This window comes from Prionailurus bengalensis, chromosome A1 (assembly GCF_016509475.1).
Source record: "Prionailurus bengalensis isolate Pbe53 chromosome A1, Fcat_Pben_1.1_paternal_pri, whole genome shotgun sequence".
Lineage (NCBI taxonomy): Eukaryota > Metazoa > Chordata > Mammalia > Carnivora > Felidae > Prionailurus > Prionailurus bengalensis.
This window is the reverse complement of record NC_057343.1, coordinates 175,113,243-175,133,734: the sequence shown is the minus strand read 5'-3', so window position 1 is coordinate 175,133,734 and position 20,492 is coordinate 175,113,243. Positions and strand designations below refer to the sequence as shown.

The 20,492-nt window shown below is 42.4% G+C and overlaps 1 protein-coding gene across 1 annotated transcript in view; it reads left to right on the top strand.

The window, feature by feature from the left end:
• The first annotated feature begins 3,108 nt into the window (after nucleotides 1-3,108).
• Nucleotides 3,109-20,492, top strand: part of SIMC1 (SUMO interacting motifs containing 1) — an 82,945-nt gene continuing 65,561 nt past the window's right edge. The window contains exon 1 of the mRNA XM_043598188.1: nucleotides 3,109-3,379. Within this exon, the coding sequence (XP_043454123.1) occupies nucleotides 3,251-3,379 (129 nt within the window). The 5' untranslated portion in view covers nucleotides 3,109-3,250. The remainder of the gene's footprint in view (nucleotides 3,380-20,492) is intronic.

The following is a 20,492-nucleotide window of genomic DNA, read 5'->3' as shown; positions in this document are numbered from 1 at the left end:
GAGTGGGTAAGAATATAAGTGGAACAAGATTGATCATTCTTGAAGCTGGATGATGGGCACACAGGGTTCATCATAATCTTCACTCTCCTTTTTTTAAAACGTTATGAAATCATAATTCACTTTCTTAATTTTAAATTTTTTCTCAATGTAATATGAAAACATTCAAATTTACATAAAAGTTAAAGTATCATGTAGATTTGACAATGTTAACATTTTGTTATATTTGCTTTATCCATATTTATCCATCTACACATTCATCTATTTTTGATGCATTTCAAAATAACTTGTAGACATCAGTACACTTCGTCCCTTAACACTGTAACATGCATACCATAGAGTTCAAAATTTTTTCCCTTCCTTTTTTGGGGGGGGAGGGTAAAAATTACTTACGGCGAAATCATATGTTTACTATATATAATATTTATATAATTTACAAAAATATATTTTTTACATTTAAAAGTTTGTAGTGCTATATTTGTGTTCCCCCCAAAAAACTCTAACCCCCAATGTGATGGTATTTGGATATGGGACCTTTGAAAGGTAATTAAGGTTAGATTAGACATGTAGATTGGGCCCTCATGCTGGGATTAGTGGCTTTATAGGAGGAAGAAATCTCTCTCTTCTCTCTCTCTCTCTCCTTTCCCTTCTCTGCCTCCCTTCCTCTCTCTCCCCTCTCCCTCTCCTTGTCTCCCTCCTTCCCTCTTTCCTTTAAAGGCTCCTTCTTTTCTTCCTCCCTCCTTCCCTCCCTCTCTCCCTCTCTCTCAGCATACACCCACTGCGGAAAGACCATGTGAGGCTGTACAAAGAAATCTGCAACCTAAACAGAGAGGTTTCACCAGAAACCTTGATCTTTGACTTCCCAGCCTCTAGAACTGTAAGAAAAGAAATTTCTATTGTTTAAGTAACCCAGGCCATGGTATTTTGTTAATATGGTGGCAACTAAGACACAGTGTTATTAGGAAGCCACTAAAGGGGGCTTGATTACATACTCTCTTAAAGATCACTTTGGATGTGGAAAAAGAAATGAAAGAGGGCAAGAATAGATTCAGGAAGACTAAATAGGTGACTACTAAAGCAGACTGGGCCAGAGGTGACCTTAGCTTGCCTAGAAGGATCCCAGAAGAGGCCAAAAGAAGCAAACGGGCACGAAAAATATTTAGGAGATAAAAGAGCCAGGACTTGTTGGTGAGAAAGAGGTAGAAATCAAGCATAATGCTCAGATTTCTCACTTGAGCAATTGCTGGCTGGTAGTACCACCGCTCACTAAGACAGGGAACAGAGAAGAAGAAGCAGGCTTTTTTTGAGGGGACAGGGGTTCGGTTTTAATTCATTCAATATACATGCAAGGCTGGAGATAAGCCTGTGGGAGCCATCCACATCAAAGTTACCCTTACAGTCATGTGGACACTGCGTAGGGAGAGTGTGTGAAGGTGGCCTCTGTTAGAACTCTGAAGAACATCAAGATTCAAGGATGGGGCGCCTGGGTGGCTCAGTCAGTGCAGCGTCCGACTTTGCTCAGGTCATGATCTCACGGTTTGTGGGTTGGAGCCCCACATTGGGCTCTGTGCTAACAGATCAGAGCCTGGAGCCTGCTTCAGATTCTGTGTCTCCTCCTCTCTCTGCCCTTCACATGCTCATGTTCTGTCTCTGTCAATAAGAAGTAAATGTTAAAAAAAATTAAAAATAAGATTCAAGGAGTGAGTAGAGGAGCAGGAGTCATCTAGGAAGACTGAAAAGAAGTGGTCAGAGAGGGGCAGCGTCACAGAAGCTTAGAGAAGACAGTGTTTCAAGAAGCAGGGAGTCAAATAAACCGAATGTTTAATGGCATTTGGTGAAGACAACTTAATGAATGCCCTCACAAGCGGGATAATTTTCACCATTCAACCAGAACTTCTGAAATGCGTTGGCAGTAGACTCCCTGCCCACCAGACCAGTGGTTTTCAACACATGGTGCCCAGACCTGCAGCATCAACGATATCCAGGAACTTTTCAGAAATATAAATTCAGAGCCTCATGCCTCGTACCCCAGAATTACAAACTCCGGGGTGGGGCCCAACAATCTGTGTTTGAACACGTCTTCTTGGTGATTGTGATGTTCACTGAAGTTTGAGAATCACTGCTCTAGACAGTGCTTATCAGGTAGCATCTGATAACCATTCCTTTGGAAATCAATCCCTCTTCTGAGAAATACGTTTTCCCATTGGCTCTGTCAACTCATATTAACAAGTTGCGGGAGCATGAGCAACAGGATTTTGTCAATACCCAACATTTATCGTAACACAGATCCTCCCCATCTTGACTTGTTCCTGCCCTACAACCGGCCACCTACCTACCACTTCTCCCTCTACCGGGTATATCTTTTTATCTTTATAACTTTGCTCATTCATAACATCTCATTTTTCCTGGCGGGAGCCATCTCAGGGCTTCTCTTTGTACATTTTTTCAAGTTTCTGATCCTGCTACCAACTGCCCAAGTTTCTGAATCTCACAGTTTAAATGCCTGCGTGACCCAGATTGTTGGTGAAACTGCCAGTTGGTACGATTTAGGAGTAATTTGGCATCATTTATCGAAACAGCAGAAACATCCCCTCTGACCCAGTAATTCCACTTCTAGGCATTTATCCCACAGTCGTACTGGCACCTGTGCACAAGGGAGCGGGGGTGGTCTCTGCCCCCTCAGCCACAGGCCAGGCCACCTACCCTCAGTCAGTGGGGGACCCTCCAGCCAGTCTGTTGCAGGCCAGGTCCTCAAGGGCCTCTCTCCTGGGCAGTCAGTGGGCTCGGGCTCAGTCAGAGGCCTGCCTGTTCACACCTCACTTCACACTGGGGTCAGTTGGAAACAGCTGGGGAAGCCCTCGCAGCCTCAGCGTCTCCCACGCCCGCCCGCAACACCGGCCCAAGCCGGCTGCGACTTGATTTTCTCTCTCTCTCTCTTTTTTTTCCTCCCCAGGAAGGGAAGATAAGTTTCCCCGCCAAGCACAGCGCCCGCGGGGCCAGAGCCAGACCCGCCCGCTGCCCGCCGCTCGCCACCGCCGGCGAGGGGGGGGGGGGGGGGGGGGGGTTGGCTCCGGAGGGGCGGGGCGGAGCCGGCCGGCGGGGGCGGGGCTCGGGGCGGGAAGGGGCGGGGCCGGCGGGGTGATGGCTCCGGTTGTCGCCGCCGCCACCGCCTCAGCAGCAGGAACCGAAGTCGCCGCCGCCGTCGTCCGGGTCGCCGGCCGCCCGCGCGCCGCCTCGGCCGGGGCCCGCAGCCATGGAGGATTTCATCGTGATCTCGGACGACAGCGGCTCCGAGAGCTCCGGGGGGGCCCGCTCGGGCAGGGCGCGGAGGCTTCGCCGGGCCCTGTCCCGAACCCCCGGCGCTCTGCCCCGCCGGACCGTGGTGAGTGAGCGAGCCGCCGCTCGCCCAGCCCCGCCGAGGCCAGAGCGCTGCCCCCGCTCGGGCTGCGCATCTTCGCACCCCCGGCTCGGCCCGCTGGTCCCCCCGCGCCACCGCCTCCCGCCCCCTGGCGCCTCACAGCTTCAGCCGCTTCCCGCCTCGCCGCTTGCCGACCTTTCCCGCCCTGAGGAGCGCGGCGGGCCCGGGCCGCGGCCGCCGGGCCTCCCGGGCTCCGCGCTGCAGCCTCAGCGGGCCGGGGCTGGCAACGGCGGCCGAGCACATGGACGGCGGCCTGGCGCGCCTGTGGCGGGGGGGTGCGGGAGCCGGCTGCAAGCGGCGGTGTGAGGCCCGGCCGCCGGCTTCCCCGGAGCTCGGGTGGGGGCGGGGAGCTGGGGGGACGTGGTCCTGGGGGATCTCGAGGCAGGGACGCGGGAGCGTGTAATTGTTTGGCCTGTGGTGGGTACAGATGTGTGCAGGGAGGTAACAGGAGCCCGGGCTGGGAGGGAGGGAAGCGCGGGCCTGAGCTTGAGCCAGATGGTGGCTGCGCTCCAGGGCCTGGCAGCCGAGCGAGGGGCCCGATTTTGGAGTAGTGCAGGAGGGCGATTTATTTCGCTTAGCAAACATTTACCCAGCTCTAAAGGAATAGGGAGGGAAACGTCTTGCTCCCTTTTTCCTTCAGGCTCCTTAGTCTTTAGTCTTTGTCCTTCGTCCTAAGGTGGTGAATGAAATATCTATGGTCCCTGCCTTTCTAGAATCCTCCACAGATATTTACGGAACCCCTAATGTGGGCTAGATGTGCTAGGCGCTGGGGATACAGTGGAGAACACAATGTCCGTGGTCTTTCTCATAGAAGGTGATGTATTCAACAAGTGACTGTTGAGTACTCCAGGAGTGGGAGGTGGACAGGCTTTCTATCAGAAGACTCTCAACATCAGACTTCCAGCCCTCTTCCCAGCTTCCCACGGACACACCCCAGAAATAAAAGAATTCTCTGGCTGGTATAGGTCTGTAACCTACAGGTTAAGGAAGACACCTTTCTTCATATGCAAATACTCCTTCGAGGCAAATCTCCTAGCTTCTGCTCCTCCGGTCCCAGCCAGTTTGTAGTCCCGACGCCTCCACTGCCAGCCCCTTCTGTGCCCCAGGTATAGTGCTAACTGCGAAGTGGTCGCTACAAAATGAATGGCATGCCAGACCAGTTAACATCTAGTCCCGTGTCGCCCTGGTTCAAGCATGCAGGATTCTCAGTAAATCTCAGTAAAGAACTTAGAGGAGATGGACAGACAAGATTTCAGAGGAGAAGTGACCCAACGTGGTAAGTGCATGGGGTAGCCCCAGTGCCGTGGCGGTGTGAAGGACGTGGACCCACAATAAATGTTTGTTGAGTGAAAGAATGGCTGAAGGAAGAGAGGAGAAAGAGCAGTTCTAACGGATGTTTGATAAGTGAGAACGAGTACATGAGTAGGAGCAGGCTTGCGGTGGAAGGGATGCCGCCTTCAGTTGGGACCTCAGGAGGAGGTGAACTCTGGAGAAAAGTCAGGACTGGAGAGATTTGGTAATCACCCAAATAGAAAAGAGTGCTGAAGGCCTAATCGTGACCGAGAAAAGCAAGGAAAAGACGAGAGGGAGAAAAAAGGTGGAAGGAAGAAGTGGCCTCAGGATAACTCACAGCTGCCTTTCCTTCCAGTTCTTCCTCGTTCCCGTTGCCCCTGGTCTCAAGCCCCCTTTCCTTCCAGGTGTCGTCCATCTTCCCTCATCTTCGTCCAGCTCCTCTCTTTAAGTGCTCAGATGTCATCCTTCGTCTGTGGTGTCTCTTGTGGCCCTTCACACACAAACGTGGGTGCTCTCTCAAACTGCTCCCCTCCCCCGTGACCGCCCAACCAAGCCTTTTCATTCTGAGCCTTCTGAGTTGAAGAGAAATGAAGGGCACATTCCAGAGAATAGTACCCAATGTAAATCTTGCCTCTCCATATATTTACTCCAGTTTTCCTTTAAAACTCCAGGCTTGGTCTCTTTTTATGGTTGTTGCAAATTAAATAGGGCAGTAGGATAACCATGTCAGAGATCAGATGCGTTAAGAGACTTGCAAGGTTAAAGCCTAAAACGCTTTTGTCTAGCTTTCGCCTGAAGGCCCTGAGGTCAGAAAGACCTCTCTTCAAATCAGGAACCCCCACCCCGTATAGCAGCACTGAGAGTTTTGGCAAATTCTGTCACCTCTCTCAGCTTTTGCGCTTGAGAACATTGATACCTACCTGACAGGATCATAAGGGGGGTTTTAATAAGGCAACACAAGGAAAATGCCTAGCATAGATGATCGCTTTTGCTACACTTTGTATTTTTTCTCAACCAGGCCTGACCTTCTCAAGCATGGCAGGCGATGAAATAAACAAGTTTTATTTATTTTTTCTTTTTTTCTTTTTTTTTTTTTTTTTTTTACAAATATTGACTGAGGGGAAACAACTTGCTTGAATTCGGGAAATCAGAAAACTATTTCCAATACTGAAGTTGACATTTCTGAACTCCTGGTTCTTAACCTGGGCTTTAGTCTTCACTAAGTTTATGAAGCAGGTCTGTGTTTTCCATAATACTACTTTTTGTTTGCCACTTACAAAAGCAGAATGTTGACCTAATTACAAAAACTTTAGAAATGTATGTAGAAGAAAATTAAAACTGTCCTTAATCTCACCATCCAGAGATAACCAGTGTTGACATTTTGAAGTATGTCCATCTAAACTTTATCTGTAAATGCCAGTGTGCATTCATACAGACCCTCGTGTCTTCCCCATGTATGTTTTTGCGAAAATGAAATTCCACTATACATGTGGGGTTTTTTTTAGCTTGCCTTTTTCTCTCTCTTTTTTAATGTTTATTTATTATTTAAGAGAGAGAATCCCAAGCAACACAAGGCTTGAGTTCACCAACCATGAGATAAAACCTGAGCCAAAATCAAGAGTCAGATGCTTAATTGCCTGAGCCACCCAGGTGCCCCACCTTTTCTCTTAATACACTTTTTGTCTCTTGCACCAATAAATACATGTCTCTCCAATATTTTTAATGTGTTTCATTGTATAGATTTGTAATTCTATTTATGATCTCCTATTAATGGATATCATGCTGACATTTACAAATTTTCTCTGTCATAAACAACCCAGTGTAAAGTCCCTCACAAATAATCTTTGTACCCTTGTTTATTTGCTTCTTTAGGATGAGTTCCTCTTAGAAGTGAGAGTATGAAGTCAAAAGGTATGCCCCCTTTGAGAGCTTTTGATATATATTGCCAAATTTCCTACAGAAATTGTGCACCAATTATATTCTCACCATACCCTTTTCTCCACTACCCAGTCACCCCTAGATATTGTCAATTTATTTGGTAAACATTTACTGAACACTTACTATATGCAAGGCACTTGTAGGTGCTAAGAATACAGCTGTGAACAAGTCCCTGCCCTTGTGGAGGTTCTATTTTAGTCAAGGGGAAACAAACAATAAACAGTCACATAAATGTAATGTCAGACGATACAGAGTGTTAGAAATAAAAATAGGCATTTTTGTTCATTGAAATATTTGTTGATTTGGTAGCCAAATTCTATGAGCTGTCATGGTTTTAATTTTTTTTCTTTGGTTGTGATTCATTCTTTCAATGAATACTTATTGAGCACATGCTCTGACCCTGGGGACCAGAAGTAAACAAGTTAACAATGAGCTGATATTCTGTTGGGGAAATATAAGCAATAAACAACCAGAAAATAAGTGAACAATGTAATAGTAACAGGTGGTGTTGGGAACATTAAATTGTATTTTCAAAGAAGGTCTCTCTCTGAAGAGTTAATATTTGATCTGAGAAAAAAAGGACAGAATAGATTTGTTATGAGAAGATCTAAGGTAGCAGCAATGGGTGTGGCAAAAACAAAGACTTGGAAGTGGAAATGGTATGACTAATTGGAGGAATTGAAAGGCCAGTGGGGCTGGAAGGTAATGAATGGAAGACGCAGTCTGAAGAGATGAGAAGTAGTGGGCTAGGTCATATAGGGTCTTGTAGACCACAATAAGGAGTTCCAATTTTATCCTTATGTAATAAGAAATCTTTGAAGGGTTTTAGGGGAATGACATGATCTCATTTGCATGTTTAAAAGATGGTTTTAGGGGTGCCTTGGTGGCTCAGTCAGTTAAGTGTCCAACTTTGGCTCAGGTCACGATCTCACGGTTCGTGGGTTCGAGCCCCGTGTCAGGCTCTGTGCTGACAGCTCAGAGCCTGGAGCGTGCTTCAGATTCTGTGTTTCACCCTCTCTCTGCTTCTCCTCCGCTCACGCTCTGTCTACTCTTTCTCTCAAAAATAAATAAACATTAAAAAAAAAAAAGAAAAGATTTAAAAAGTAGTTTTAGCTACTGTGAGAAGATAATACTGTACAGTAAGGTGACCGTGTAATTTATCATCCAAGTGGGAATCCTTTTGCAAATGAAAGGGGGTGCTAACTGGAGGGGATGTCAAGCAACAGGTGAAAACTAGAACTGTCCCAAACAAACCAGGAGTATAGTCACCTTCCTGAAAGGAGACCATAGCGGAATCAGGGAGACCAGTTTAAGAGGTTGCTGCAGTAGCCTAAACCAAAAATAATTGTAGCTTGGAATAGCCTGGGATACTGGAAGGATTTGGAACATTGGAGGATAGGAAGTAGAATCAACGAGTCTTGATAACTTGGATGTGGACAATGAAAAGAAAAGGAGGAATCAAGAATGAAGCTCTGGTTTTGGCCTGAGCAACTAGATGTATGTTGGTGTCATTCATTGAAATGGAGACTTGAAGAACAGGATTGGAGGAAAGATTCAAGCGTTCTGTTTTGAAGGTGTTAAAAGATGCTTATAGAATAGCCAGCTGGAGATACAAGGTATGTTGTTTGTACTGAGTTTGGAGGCCAGGGGAGAAGGTCTGACTAGGGACACAAATTTGATGTCATTGACACATAGGTCGTAGTAAAGTCCTTGACCTGGATGAGATCATCTAGGCTAAGACTCAACAAGAAGAGCATCCTGGACGTAGCCCTAGGGCACACACAGAGTCTACCTCAGATGAAGGTAAGGGGAAGAGGAGCAGCTAGTGAGGTTGGAGATCAGAGAGTGTGCTCAGCACGTAGTAGAGCTGGACATCTTGAACATGTTTATTGGTGGTATATTGGGTATATATAGAGAGAGATTGTGTGCATGAAGATTACCTGTTCTTCTCCTATTGGGGTGTTATTTGTAAATTTTCCTTACATATTAAAGACTTGTTATGGGTTGAATTGGGTCCTTCAAAAAGATATGTCAAAGGCCTAACCACCACTACAAAATGTGACCTTATTGGGAAATAGGGCCACTGCAGATGTAGTAATTGAAGATGAGGTCATACAGAGTAGGGTGGGCCCTTACTAATCTAAAATGTCTGGTGTCCTTATAAGAAGACATGAGGATAGAGGAAGAACACCATGTGACGATAGAAACAAAGAGGGAGTTGAAGCTGCAAATCAAGGAATATCAAGGATTGCTGGTGACACCAGAAACTAAGAGGAAGGCATGGAACAGATTCTCTTCTACAGGCTTCGAGAGAGCGTGGCACTGCAGATTGGTTTTGACTTTTAAGCCTCCAGAACTGTGAGATGATAGATGCCTGTTGTTTTAAGCTATTTTGCAGTAATTTGTGCTAGGAAACTAATACAGCCCCCTGTGTTACACACATTACTTCCCCCCCCCAATTTTTTATTTCTTTTGGTTCTTTACAAAAGTTTTAAATTCTTGTGTAGCCAGTTCTATCACTCTTTTCCTTAGGAAGCCTTTCCTCTTAAGATTATAAAAATATTTTTTACATTCAATTTATTAATCCACCTGGAATTAATTTCAAAAAAGGGATAAAATAGTCATCTTTTTCTTTCAGGATGGTTAGCTAGTTGTCCTAACATTTATTGAATTATCTATCCTTTCTACCCTGTGGTTTGAAATATTACCTTTATCAAATGGTAAACTTTTATATATTTTTGTGTCTATTTGTGGACTTTCTTTTCTCGCCTTGGTACATGCTATTTTAATAATAAGCAGAGGAGGGGCACCTGGGTGGCTCAGTCGGTTAAGCGTTGGACTTCAGCGCAGGTCGTGGTCTCACGGCTCCTGAATTTGAGCCCCTGTGTTCGAGCCCCACATCAGGCTTTGTTTTTTTTTTTTTTTTATTTTTTTTTAACATTTATTTATTTTTGAGACAGAGAGAGGCAGAGCATGAACAGGGGAGGGGCAGAGAGAGAGGGAGACACAGAATCCGAAACAGGCTCCAGGCTCTGAGCGGTCAGCACAGAGCCTGATGCGGGGCTCGAACTCACGGACCGTGAGATCATGACCTGAGCCGAAGTCCGACGCTTAACTGACCGAGCCACCCAGGTGCCCCAGGCCCCACATCAGGCTTTGTACTGACAGCTCAGGGCCTGGAGCCTGCTTCAGATTCTGTGTCCCTTCCCTGTGCACACTCTGTCTCTGTCTCTCTAAAATAAATAAGCATTAAAAATTTTAACAGTAAGCAGAGGAAACTCTTCATTGCTCTTTTTAGAATTTTTTTGACTAGTTTTGCATGTTTATTCTGTCAGATCACTTTAAAATCATTTTGTCAACCTCCAAATAATTTCTACTTTTAAAATGGGGATGATACTAAATTTAGAAATCTGTACTTTGTGGTGTTTTACTTAATGAAGTTTTACACTTTTATGTATGTATCTGTGCATCTTTTATCTTTATGGTTTTCTTCTTTGTTTTATGTTTAGAGAGATCTTTCCTGTCCTGAGATTACTTTCCTTTTATTTCCTTATTATTATTCTTTTACCATCTCATTCTTACATTTAGATCTTTAATTCACCTAAAATGTTTTATATGGCATGAAATGTACCTGCCATTTTCCATATACCGTATTGCCCTATGTAAGACTTGCTGTCAACTGAAGAACAGCTTTTCAGGAAAAAAGAAACTACCACATGAAATGTGAGACCAACTATTAGATGCACCCTGATTGCAGATATAGGAGGGGAACACTCTAGATATGAGAGTTTATAATATATGGTGTTAATTGTCTGGGAATCATTTCTCAAATAATTATCTTTTTTCCACATATTTGAGACATATTCTTAACACCGAATTATTTTATACACTTGTGTCTGTTTCTAGGTTTTCTTTTGTGTTTCACTGATTGGTCTATTTTCAATGACAGAACTTTACTGTTTTTGTGGTTTGATCATATTTTTTGGTATCTAATAGAGCAATTATCTTTCCTTATTTTTCTCCCGAAATTTCTTGGTTATTGTGCCCATGTAGGCCTCCAAAAGAATTTTAGAATCATTTTGTCCAGGATTGCATTTGATTAGGGTTCCTTTGGGTCAGATAATTCTTTGTTGTGGGAGGCTGTTCTGTGCACTGTGGAATGTTTAGCAGCATCTTTGGTCTCTGCCCACTAGTTGCCAGCCAGTAGCAGCACCTCACCTTTCCCCCAACTTGTTACAACCAAAAGTTTCTCTAGACACTCCCGAGTGTCTCCTGGAGGGCAAAATTGCCACTGGTTCAAAACTACTGTGTTGGATTTATAAGTTAATTGAAAGAGAAATAACATCTTTATAATACTGTCTTCCTAATTAGAAACATGGCTTACCTTTCATTTTATGGGGTTTCCTTTTTGGCAATCAATGAAACTTGCTTTGAATCCTGTGCGTTTCTTGTCCTGGAGCTAGTGTTTTGATTCTGAGTAACTGGTTGCCCCACAGGGTTGAGCATGCCAATCATGGTGAGCCTCACATAGTAAGAATAGCTTGCCTTTATGCTAGGCACCCTGTTAATTAAGTACGTTGCATGGATTAGCTCATGTAATCTTCACTGCAGCCCTGTAAGTTTGGTACTGTTATTATCCCTATTAGATAGATGAAGAATCTGAGGTAGGGTCAGCCAGGTGCTAACTAGTAGAACAGGTTTACCACCATTAGTCTCAATCTTGAAAATCCTGGGGTGAGGGCATCTGGGTGTCTTAGTTAAGCATCCCACTTCGGCCCAGGTCGTGATCTCACAGTTCATGAGTTCAAGCACCTCCTTGGGCTCTGCACTGACCGCTCAGAGCCTAGAGCCTACTTCAGATTCTGTGTCTCCCACTCCTTCGCTCTCTGCCCCTCCTCCACTTGTGTGCTCATGCTCTCTCTCAAAAGTAAATAAACATTAAAATAATTTTTAATAATAAAAAATAAAATTAAATAAATAAAATTTTAAAAAAGAAAATCCTGGGGTGAACTTGCAAACCTCTCACCAGGTTTCTGAAGGCACATCCTCTGGAGGCACTAGAAATAAATGGATAAGTTGAAAAAAGCAAGTTGCAAAATATTCTGTTTTTTAAATGTGTAGTTTTAGGGGCACCTGGGTGGTTCAGTCGGATAAGTGTCTGACTTCAGCTCAGGTCACGATCTCACAGTTCATGGGTTTGAGCCCCACATTGGACTCTGTACTGACAGCTCAGAGCCTGGAGCCTGCTTCAGATTCTGTGTCTCCTTCTCTTTCTGTTCCTCCCTTGCTCGTTCTCTGTCTCTGTCTCTCAAAAATAAACGTTAAAAAAAATTTTTTTAATGTATGGTTTTAGAAGAATAGACCCATTGCAGTTTTTTAATCCAAAAATTATTTTTTTAAGTTTATTTATTTTGAGTGAGAGAGAGAGTGAGCAGGAAAGGGGCAGAGAGAGAGAGGGAGAGAGAATCCCAAGCAGGCCCCTCACTGTCATCACAGAGCCCGATGTGGGGCTCAAACCCATGAACTGCGAGATCATGACCCCAGCTAAAACCATGACTCAGACACTTAAGCAAGTGAGCCATGCAGGCAACCCCCAAAATTATTTTTTAAACCCCTATCATGTACTTTAAAAATATTTTAAAAAATCGTCTTCTCTTTCTTAATCCCTTCCTCCAAATAAAAGTACACTGTTGGACACAGCCATATCCCCAGCAACTAGCTTAGTGCCTTGAGTGTAGTAGATTCTCAGTAACTATTTATTCTAGGAGAAACAATTCCTTTTACTGATTTTCTAAGGAATCCTTTTCTCCTGCTAAGTTTTGTTGCAGTTACGTCAAAATAATTTTATGTGATGGGAGAGCCAAGGGATATATATGGCAGCTATCCCAGGCTAATTTTTTTTTCCAGGCTACTAAGACTTTTAAAACTAAAAAATGTGGCTATGTCTTAGAATAAAAGGCAGAATTCACCTACATTTTGAATTTAAACATCAGATGTCACACTAATTTGAATCTTAAATCAAGGTCAGCTCTCATGTAAGCCTGCAGATCACTTACCCCACCCCCCATTAACAGCTTTATTAAGATATAATTCCATACCTTACGTGAAGATTCCCACCCATAAAATTCCCTGAGTTGTTTGACCTTCACCACTATCTAATTTTAGAACATTTTCCTTACTCCAGAAGGAAACCCTAGACTCTCCAGTGGGTTCTCTTTGTTTTCTGTTTTTTTAAGGTAATCATACCACCTGAAAAATAAAATTTCCCCATTTTAAATTATAAAAAGTATTTTAAAATTTTAAATAGAGGTAAAAAATTCAGGGCCTCAGGAAAAAACCCACCCCTGTCCATTGCCACTCTGAGATAAGTAAGTTTTTGTGTATTGTTCCAGAAGTTTTCTCTGTGTGTACACAAAAATGCATAAGTGTCTTTTTTCCCAATGGAGTCATACTAATCTTTTAAACCACTAAATATATTTTAGGCATTTAAAAAAATATTAGTACCTCATCAAAACCGTTGCCCATTTTGCTTACAGTGGTATTCCTAGTGCATAACATGGTGATTCCTGGTACATAGTATTCATTTAGTAAGTATTTATCAGCTGCATGTTACTCTAATATTTTGAAAAAGACCATAATTTATTGGACCAGCCTTACTGATTTTAATTTTGCTATCACAGAAGATGTGATGAACTCTCTTTCATGGTCATGAGAATCCATTTGTAGGACAAATTCCTTACAGTGGGATTTTGGAGTTAAAGAGTAGTATGTATTTATAATTTTAATATATACCATGGTCGAGAACAATATGTCATTCTTTGTGGGATCCTAGTATCTGAATCCCAGAACTGTGTTTACAGAACTCCCACCTTTGGAGATATAATCTGTTTCTAACTAAAGAAGCCGAAACGCCAGATACTCACATCACATTCCCAGACGACTTTGCACATAGGGCTTGGACATAGAACCTAGATACACCAGTCAGATGTACTTACTCCAGACTTTGAATTGGAAATGCTGAGAAGCAGCAGGGTCCTTGTACTCCATTGAGATGGCATCAGCAATGACATGTAGCAATTATAAAGGTGCAGGTGGCAGGGTATATAGCATGGTGCTGCTGGCCATACAAGCTGGGGTGTTTGTGTCCAGTGCCCGTGATAATGGGGTACTCAGTTGTACCACATGGTTTGGAGCACCAGATTTTGGTTGTGTAGATTCCAAGCTTGGTTTTCAGGCTCTTGTCTACATTCTAGAAACTACCCATTATCCTCTATAAGCTCCTTTTGTGGTTAAATTAGAGGAAGATTTTGGGTTGTTTGTTTTTTGCTTGCAGCTAAGGTCATTGACACATAGCCACCAAATTATACTTCCAAAAGGTTATAACATATATTCTTAATACAGACTCTGTATGAGAATACCTGTTTTCTTATACTCTGGCCAACCTGGTTATTATAAGCTTCTTAGATTTGTGCCGAATCTAATAGTCTAATGTTTCAATTGTCTAGAATTTTGCTGAAAGGGAAAACTCTTCTCAAATGTTAGTTAGCTTATTTAATACTATCAAATGATCTACCCACATATATGAAAAACTACCCGTGTCATAAATTTTCTAGATAATTTGGACCTATTTTCTGCATATTTTAATTACTGCACCTCTGCAGTTTACCTTGCTATTTAGGAAGGCAAAGCCTCCTGTGATATTGTGATTTATAAGAATTACATATATATTCTACTTCTGAAACCATTACTACACTATATGGTTTTTTAAATAAATTTTTAAATGTTTATTTTTGAAAGAGAGAGACAGAGCATGAACTGGGAGGGGCAGAGAGAGAGGGAGACACAGAATCTGAAGGAGGCTCCAGGCTCTGAGCTGTCGGCACAGAGCCCAACATGGGTCTCAAACACACAAACTGAGATCGTGACCTAAGCTGAAGTCAGATGCTTACCAGACTGAGCCACCCAGGTACCCTACACTATATGTTAACTAACTTGGATTTAAATTCTTAAAAATTTAAGTTAAAAAAATTTTTAAATATATATACATATTTTTTGATCATTCAGATGACAAAATATATATTTCTCACATATATGTAGTCTTTATCCATGGTTCTTTGCTCACAGCTCTCAAAACCCTTGGAACTCCTTAAGTGATGAGAAGTTAAAGGTGTTCTTTGTTATGGTAGTGAGGTGACTTTTGGAAAACACCTAAATAAGGGAGCTGGTTACCAGTGAAGCCAGATGATTAGAGGATTGGAATTTTCAGTCCCATCCCCAGACCTCCAGAGAGTGGAGAGGGCCTAGAGATTGACTTCAATCACCAGTGACCAATGATTCAATCGATTCTGACTATATAATGAAGCCTTTATAAGAACCCAAAGGACGTCTGGAGAGCTTCTGGGTTGGTGAACACATAGAGGTGCTAGGAGAACGGCGCCTGGGTGGCTCAGTCAGTTGGCATCTGACTCTTGATTTCAGCTCGCTCATGATCTCACAGTTGTGAGTTTAAGCCCCACAGCAGGCTCTGTGCTGGCTCGCTCTCTCTCTCTCTCTGTCTCTGTCTCTCTCTCAAAATAAATAAACTTTAAAAAAAGTGCTAGGAGAGTGGCACACCTGGAGAGGGTTTGGAAGTTTGTCTAACTGAGCCTGTTACCTACGGATATATGATTCTATCTCCAGGTAGATCATGTCAGAGTTGAGTTGAATTCTCAGACATGAGAGAATTGCTTGTTGGTGTGGGGAAGTCTCCACAGAACACACTGGAATTGGATCCAGGAACCCTTTTCACCTCTTCACTTATCTTTTGCTTTCCCTTATAGTTTTTCATTTTTGTTTTCGTTTTTTTATGTTACTCTTGAGCCTTTTCTGATTCAGATGAACTTTCGAATCATCTCCATTTCTTTTAAAAATACCATTGGAATTTTGCTTGGTATTTATTGAATTTATAGGTTAATTTGGGGGAGAACAAACATTTTTTAAATTTTAAATTTTTTGTTACAGAAGTTATATGAACAGTCTGAATAGACCTATATCTAATAAGGAAATTGAATCAATGATTAATAACCTTCTAAACCAGAAAGTACCAAGCCCAGTTGGGTTCACTGGCATATTCTACTAAACGTTTAAGGAAAAAAATTATACCAATTCTCTATAGAAGATATGGAAGCAGAGAAGACACAGCCTAACTCTATAAGGCCAGCATTACCCTAACACCCTAAAACCAGACAAAGACATTATAAGAAAAGAAAAACAGATTAATATCTCTCACTGAACATATGCAGAAAAACTCAACAAAGTATTAGCAAGCTGAAGCCAACAGTGTCTAAAAAGAATTATATACCATGATCAAAAGGAATATATCCTAAGTATGCAAGGCTGTTCATTCAAAAATCAATTAATGTGGGGTGGGAAACATGGCAGCAGAGTAGGAGGACTTTAGGCTCACTTCCTCCCATGAATACAACTAGATAACTATCAAATCATCCTAAATACCTCAGAAATTGACCTGAAGACTGGCATAACAAACTCACAACTAAAGGTAGGAAAAAGGCCACAATGAAGAAAGTAGGAAGTGCAAAGATGTGGTTTGGGACAGAAACAGATAGTGGCTTCTATCTTGAGGAGGGAGCCATGGTCACGGAGAAGGGTGAGAGACAGACTAGCACACAGGGGAGCACACAAGGAAAACAAATCCCCGTAGCCAGCAATTAGCTTGGAAAGTAAAAGAGGCCAATTTCATAAGTTCCTGCAACCAGTGGGGCTTAAAGCCTGGTGTTTCAAAGGTCAGTGGGCTTGGCTGGAATAGAACCCAGAAGGCATTGCTCTGCTGTTGGAGAGAAGGCAGGCAAACAACACACAGATATACAGCATGGAAACAGTGATCCCAAGAGTGTCTGGGTACACAGTGTGGAGGTTATTCGCTCATCTCAGAGCATATCCCAGAGAGTGTCAGTGGAGATACCCCTCCAGAAACAAAGGAACTGGCTGGTGCCATTTCCCTCCCCTGCCCCTCACATAAACACAGAGCTACATGTGGGATCCAGAACATCATCAAATATGCAACCTAACTTGCTTACACCAAGCCCCACTCCCCATACTCTTTAGAATTGCCCCTCCTAGTCACACTTGCCTCATACCCTGCATGGGGGGGCCCCTTTCCACAGAAAACTGTCCCAAACCCTGCTCATACCATGTCTCCTGACTTGGGAGTTTTGCAGAGCCTCAGTTCTGGTGACGGTGGCAACGGTCTCATTTCACAAACAGACCAGAACACACCTAGTTAAAACGCACCACATTCAGGCCAGGGACCAAACGCTACCCACAATAGGCAAAGAGAGTCTTTGCAAATGACTAGCCTGAAGGATAAAGTGGCCAGGACAAGACAGAGCACATGCAGTACACATTGGAGACCCTCTCAGAAACAGCAGACCCTGGGGAACAAGACACTAAACAGCAGAGCACTAGAGGACATCTTCTACGTAAGGCGGTTACTTTCAAGAGCAAGAGACATAGCTGACTTACCTAACACACAGAAACAGGCACAGAGACTTAGACAAAATGAGACAACAAAAATTTATCCCAAATAAAAGAACAGGACAAGGCCATGGGCAGAGATCTAAGCGAAACAGATATAAGTAACATGCCTGGTAGAGAATTTAAAGTAGTGACCATAAGGATACTCAGTGGACTTGAGAAAAGAGAGGGAGATGTGAGGCTCTTGAAACAGATAAGGAATAGCATAGCAGAGATAAAGGACTCAATAAATGAAATGAGAAACACATTTGAAGAAAGGATTCTTCCAACAGGCTGGAATAAACAGAGGATGAATTATTGACCTAAAAGGCAGAGTAATGAAAAATAATCGATCTGAACAAAAGAGAGAAAAAAGAATTATGCAAAATGAGAACAGACTTAGGGAACTCAATGACTTCATCAAGCATAATAATATTCGTATCATAGCAGTCCCAGAAGAAGAGAGAGAAACAAAAAATTTATTTGAAGAAATAGCTGAAAACTTCCCTAATCTGAGAAAGGAAATAGATAACCACATCCGGGAGGCACAGAGAACTTCCATCAGAATCAGCCAAAACAAATCCACACGAAGACATATTGCAATTAAATTGGCAAAATATAGTGATAAAGAAACAAATCTTAAAGCAAGACCAAAGATGACAGTAACTAAGAAGGGAAAACCCACAAGGCTAGCAGGGGATTTTGCAGCAGAAACTTTCAAAGTCAGAAACATGTGGCATGATAATATTCAAAGTGCTGAATGGGAGAAATGTGCAGCCAAGAATTCTCTATCCAGAAAGGCTATCATTCAGGATAGGAGAGATAGTTTCCCAGACAAACAAAAACTAAGAGTTTATTATCAATAAACTAACCCTGCAAAATATTATTTTTTTTAATTTGTATTTAATTTATTTTTTTAAGTTTACATTCAAGTTAGTTATTTTATAGTACAACAATGATTTCAGGAGTAGATTCCTTAATGCCCCTTACCCATTTAGCCCATCCCCCCTCCCACAACCCCTTTGACAAACTACTGTTTGTTCTTCATGCTTAAGAGTCTCATTTTTTTGTTTACCTCCCTTATTTTTGCTTCCCTTCCCTTATGTTCATCTGTTTGTCTCTTAAAGTCCTCATCTGAGTGAAGTCATGTTATATTTGGCTTTCTCTGACTAATTTCACTTAGCATAATACCCTCTAGTTCCATGCACGTAGTTGCAAGTAGTAAGATTTCATTCTTTTTGATTGCTGAGTAATACTCCATTGTACGTATGTGTGTGTGTATACACACACACCACACTCACACACACGTCTTCTTTATCCATTCATCCGTCGATGGACATTTGGGCTCTTTCCATACTTTGGCTGCTGTTGATAGTGCTGCTATAAACTTCAGGGTGCATGTGCCCCTTCGAAACAGCATACCTGTATCCCAGTGGATTAATAACCAGTAGTGCATTTGCTGGGTCATGGGTAGTTCTATTTTTAGTTTTTTGAGGAACCTCTATACTGTTTTCCAGAGTGGCTGCACCAGTTTGCATTCCCACCAGCAGTGCCACCAGCAGTGGCCACATCCTCACCAATATCTGTTGCCTGAGTTGTTAATGTTAGACATTCTGACAGGTGTGAGGTGGTATCTCATGGTGGTTTTGATTTGTATTTCCCTAATGAGTGATGTTGAGCATTTTTTTTCATTTGTCATTTGGCCATCTGATGTCTTCTTTGGAGAAGTGTCTTCGTGTCTTTTGCCCATTTCTTCACTGGATTATTTTTTTTTGGGGGGGTGTTGAGGTTGAGAAGTTCTTTATAGATTTTGGATACTGGCAAATATCTTCTCCCATTCTGTCGGTTGCCTTTTAGCTTTGCTGATTGTTTCCTTTGCTGTGCAGAAGCTTTTTATTTTGATGAGGTCCCAATAGTTCATTTTTGCTTTTGTTTCCCTTGCCTCTGGAGATGTGTTGAGTAAGAAGTTGCTGCGGCCAAAGTCAGAGCAGTTTTTGCCTGCTTTCTCCTTGAGGATTTTGATGGCTCCCTGTCTTACGTTTAGGTCTTTCATCCATTTTGAGTTCATATTTTTGTGTATGGTGTAAGAAAGTGGTCCAGGTTCATCTCTCTGTATGTCGCTGTCCAGTTTTCCCAGCACCACTTGCTGAAGAGACTGTCCTTATTCCACTGGATATTCTTTCCTGCTTTGTCAAAGATTAGTTGGCCATACATTTGTGGGTCCATTTCTGGATTCTCTATTCTGTTCCATTGATCTGAGTGTCTGTTCTTATGCCAGTACCATACTGTCTTGATGATTACAGCTTTGTAGTGTAGCTTGAAGTCCGGGAATGTGATGCCTCCTGCTTTAGTTTTCTTTTTCAAGATTGCTTTGGCAATTCAGGGTCTTTTTGGTTCCATACAAATTTTAGGATTATTTGTTCTAGCTCTGTGAAGAATGTTGGTGTTACTTTGATAGGGATTGCATTGAATATGTAGATTACTTTGGGTAGTATTGACGTTTTAACAATATTTGTTCTTCCTATCCAGGAGCACGGAATCTTTTTCCCTTTTTTTTGTGTCTTCTTCAATTTCTTTCATAAGCTTTCTACAGTTTTCAGTGTCTAGATTTTTCACCTCTTCAGTTAGGTTTATTCCTAGGTATTTTATGGTTTTTTTGTGCAATTGTACATGGGATCAATTCCTTGGTTTCTCTTTCTGCCGCTTCATTGTTGGTGTATAGGAATGAAACCGATTTCTGTACATTCATTTTGTATCCTGCCCCTTTCCTGAATTCATGAATCAGTTCTAGCAGTTTTTTGGTGGAATCTTTTGGGTTTTCCATATAGAGTATCATGTCATCTGCAAAGAGTGAGAGTCTGACCTCCTCCTCAACGATTTGGATGCCTTTTATTTCTTTGTGTTGTCTGATTGCTGAGGCTAAGACTTCCATTACTATGTTAAATAACAGTGGCAAGAGAGGACATCCCTGTCTTGTTCCTGACCTTAGGGGAAACGCTCTCAGTTTTTCTCCATTGACAATATTAGCGTTGGGTCTTTCATATATGGCTTTTATGATCTCAAGGTATGCTCCTTCTACCCCTACTTTCTTGAGGGTTTTTATCAAGAAAGGATGCTGTAATTTGTCAAATGCTTTCTCTGCATCTCTTGAGAGGATCATGTGGTTCTTGTCCTTTCTTTTATTGATGTGAGGAATCACATTAATTGTTTTGTAGATATTGAACCAGCCCTGCATCCCAGGCATAAATCCCACTTGGTCGTGGTGAATAATTTTTTTAATGTATTCTTGGATCTGGTTGGCTAATATTTGTTGAGGATTTTTGCATCCATGTTC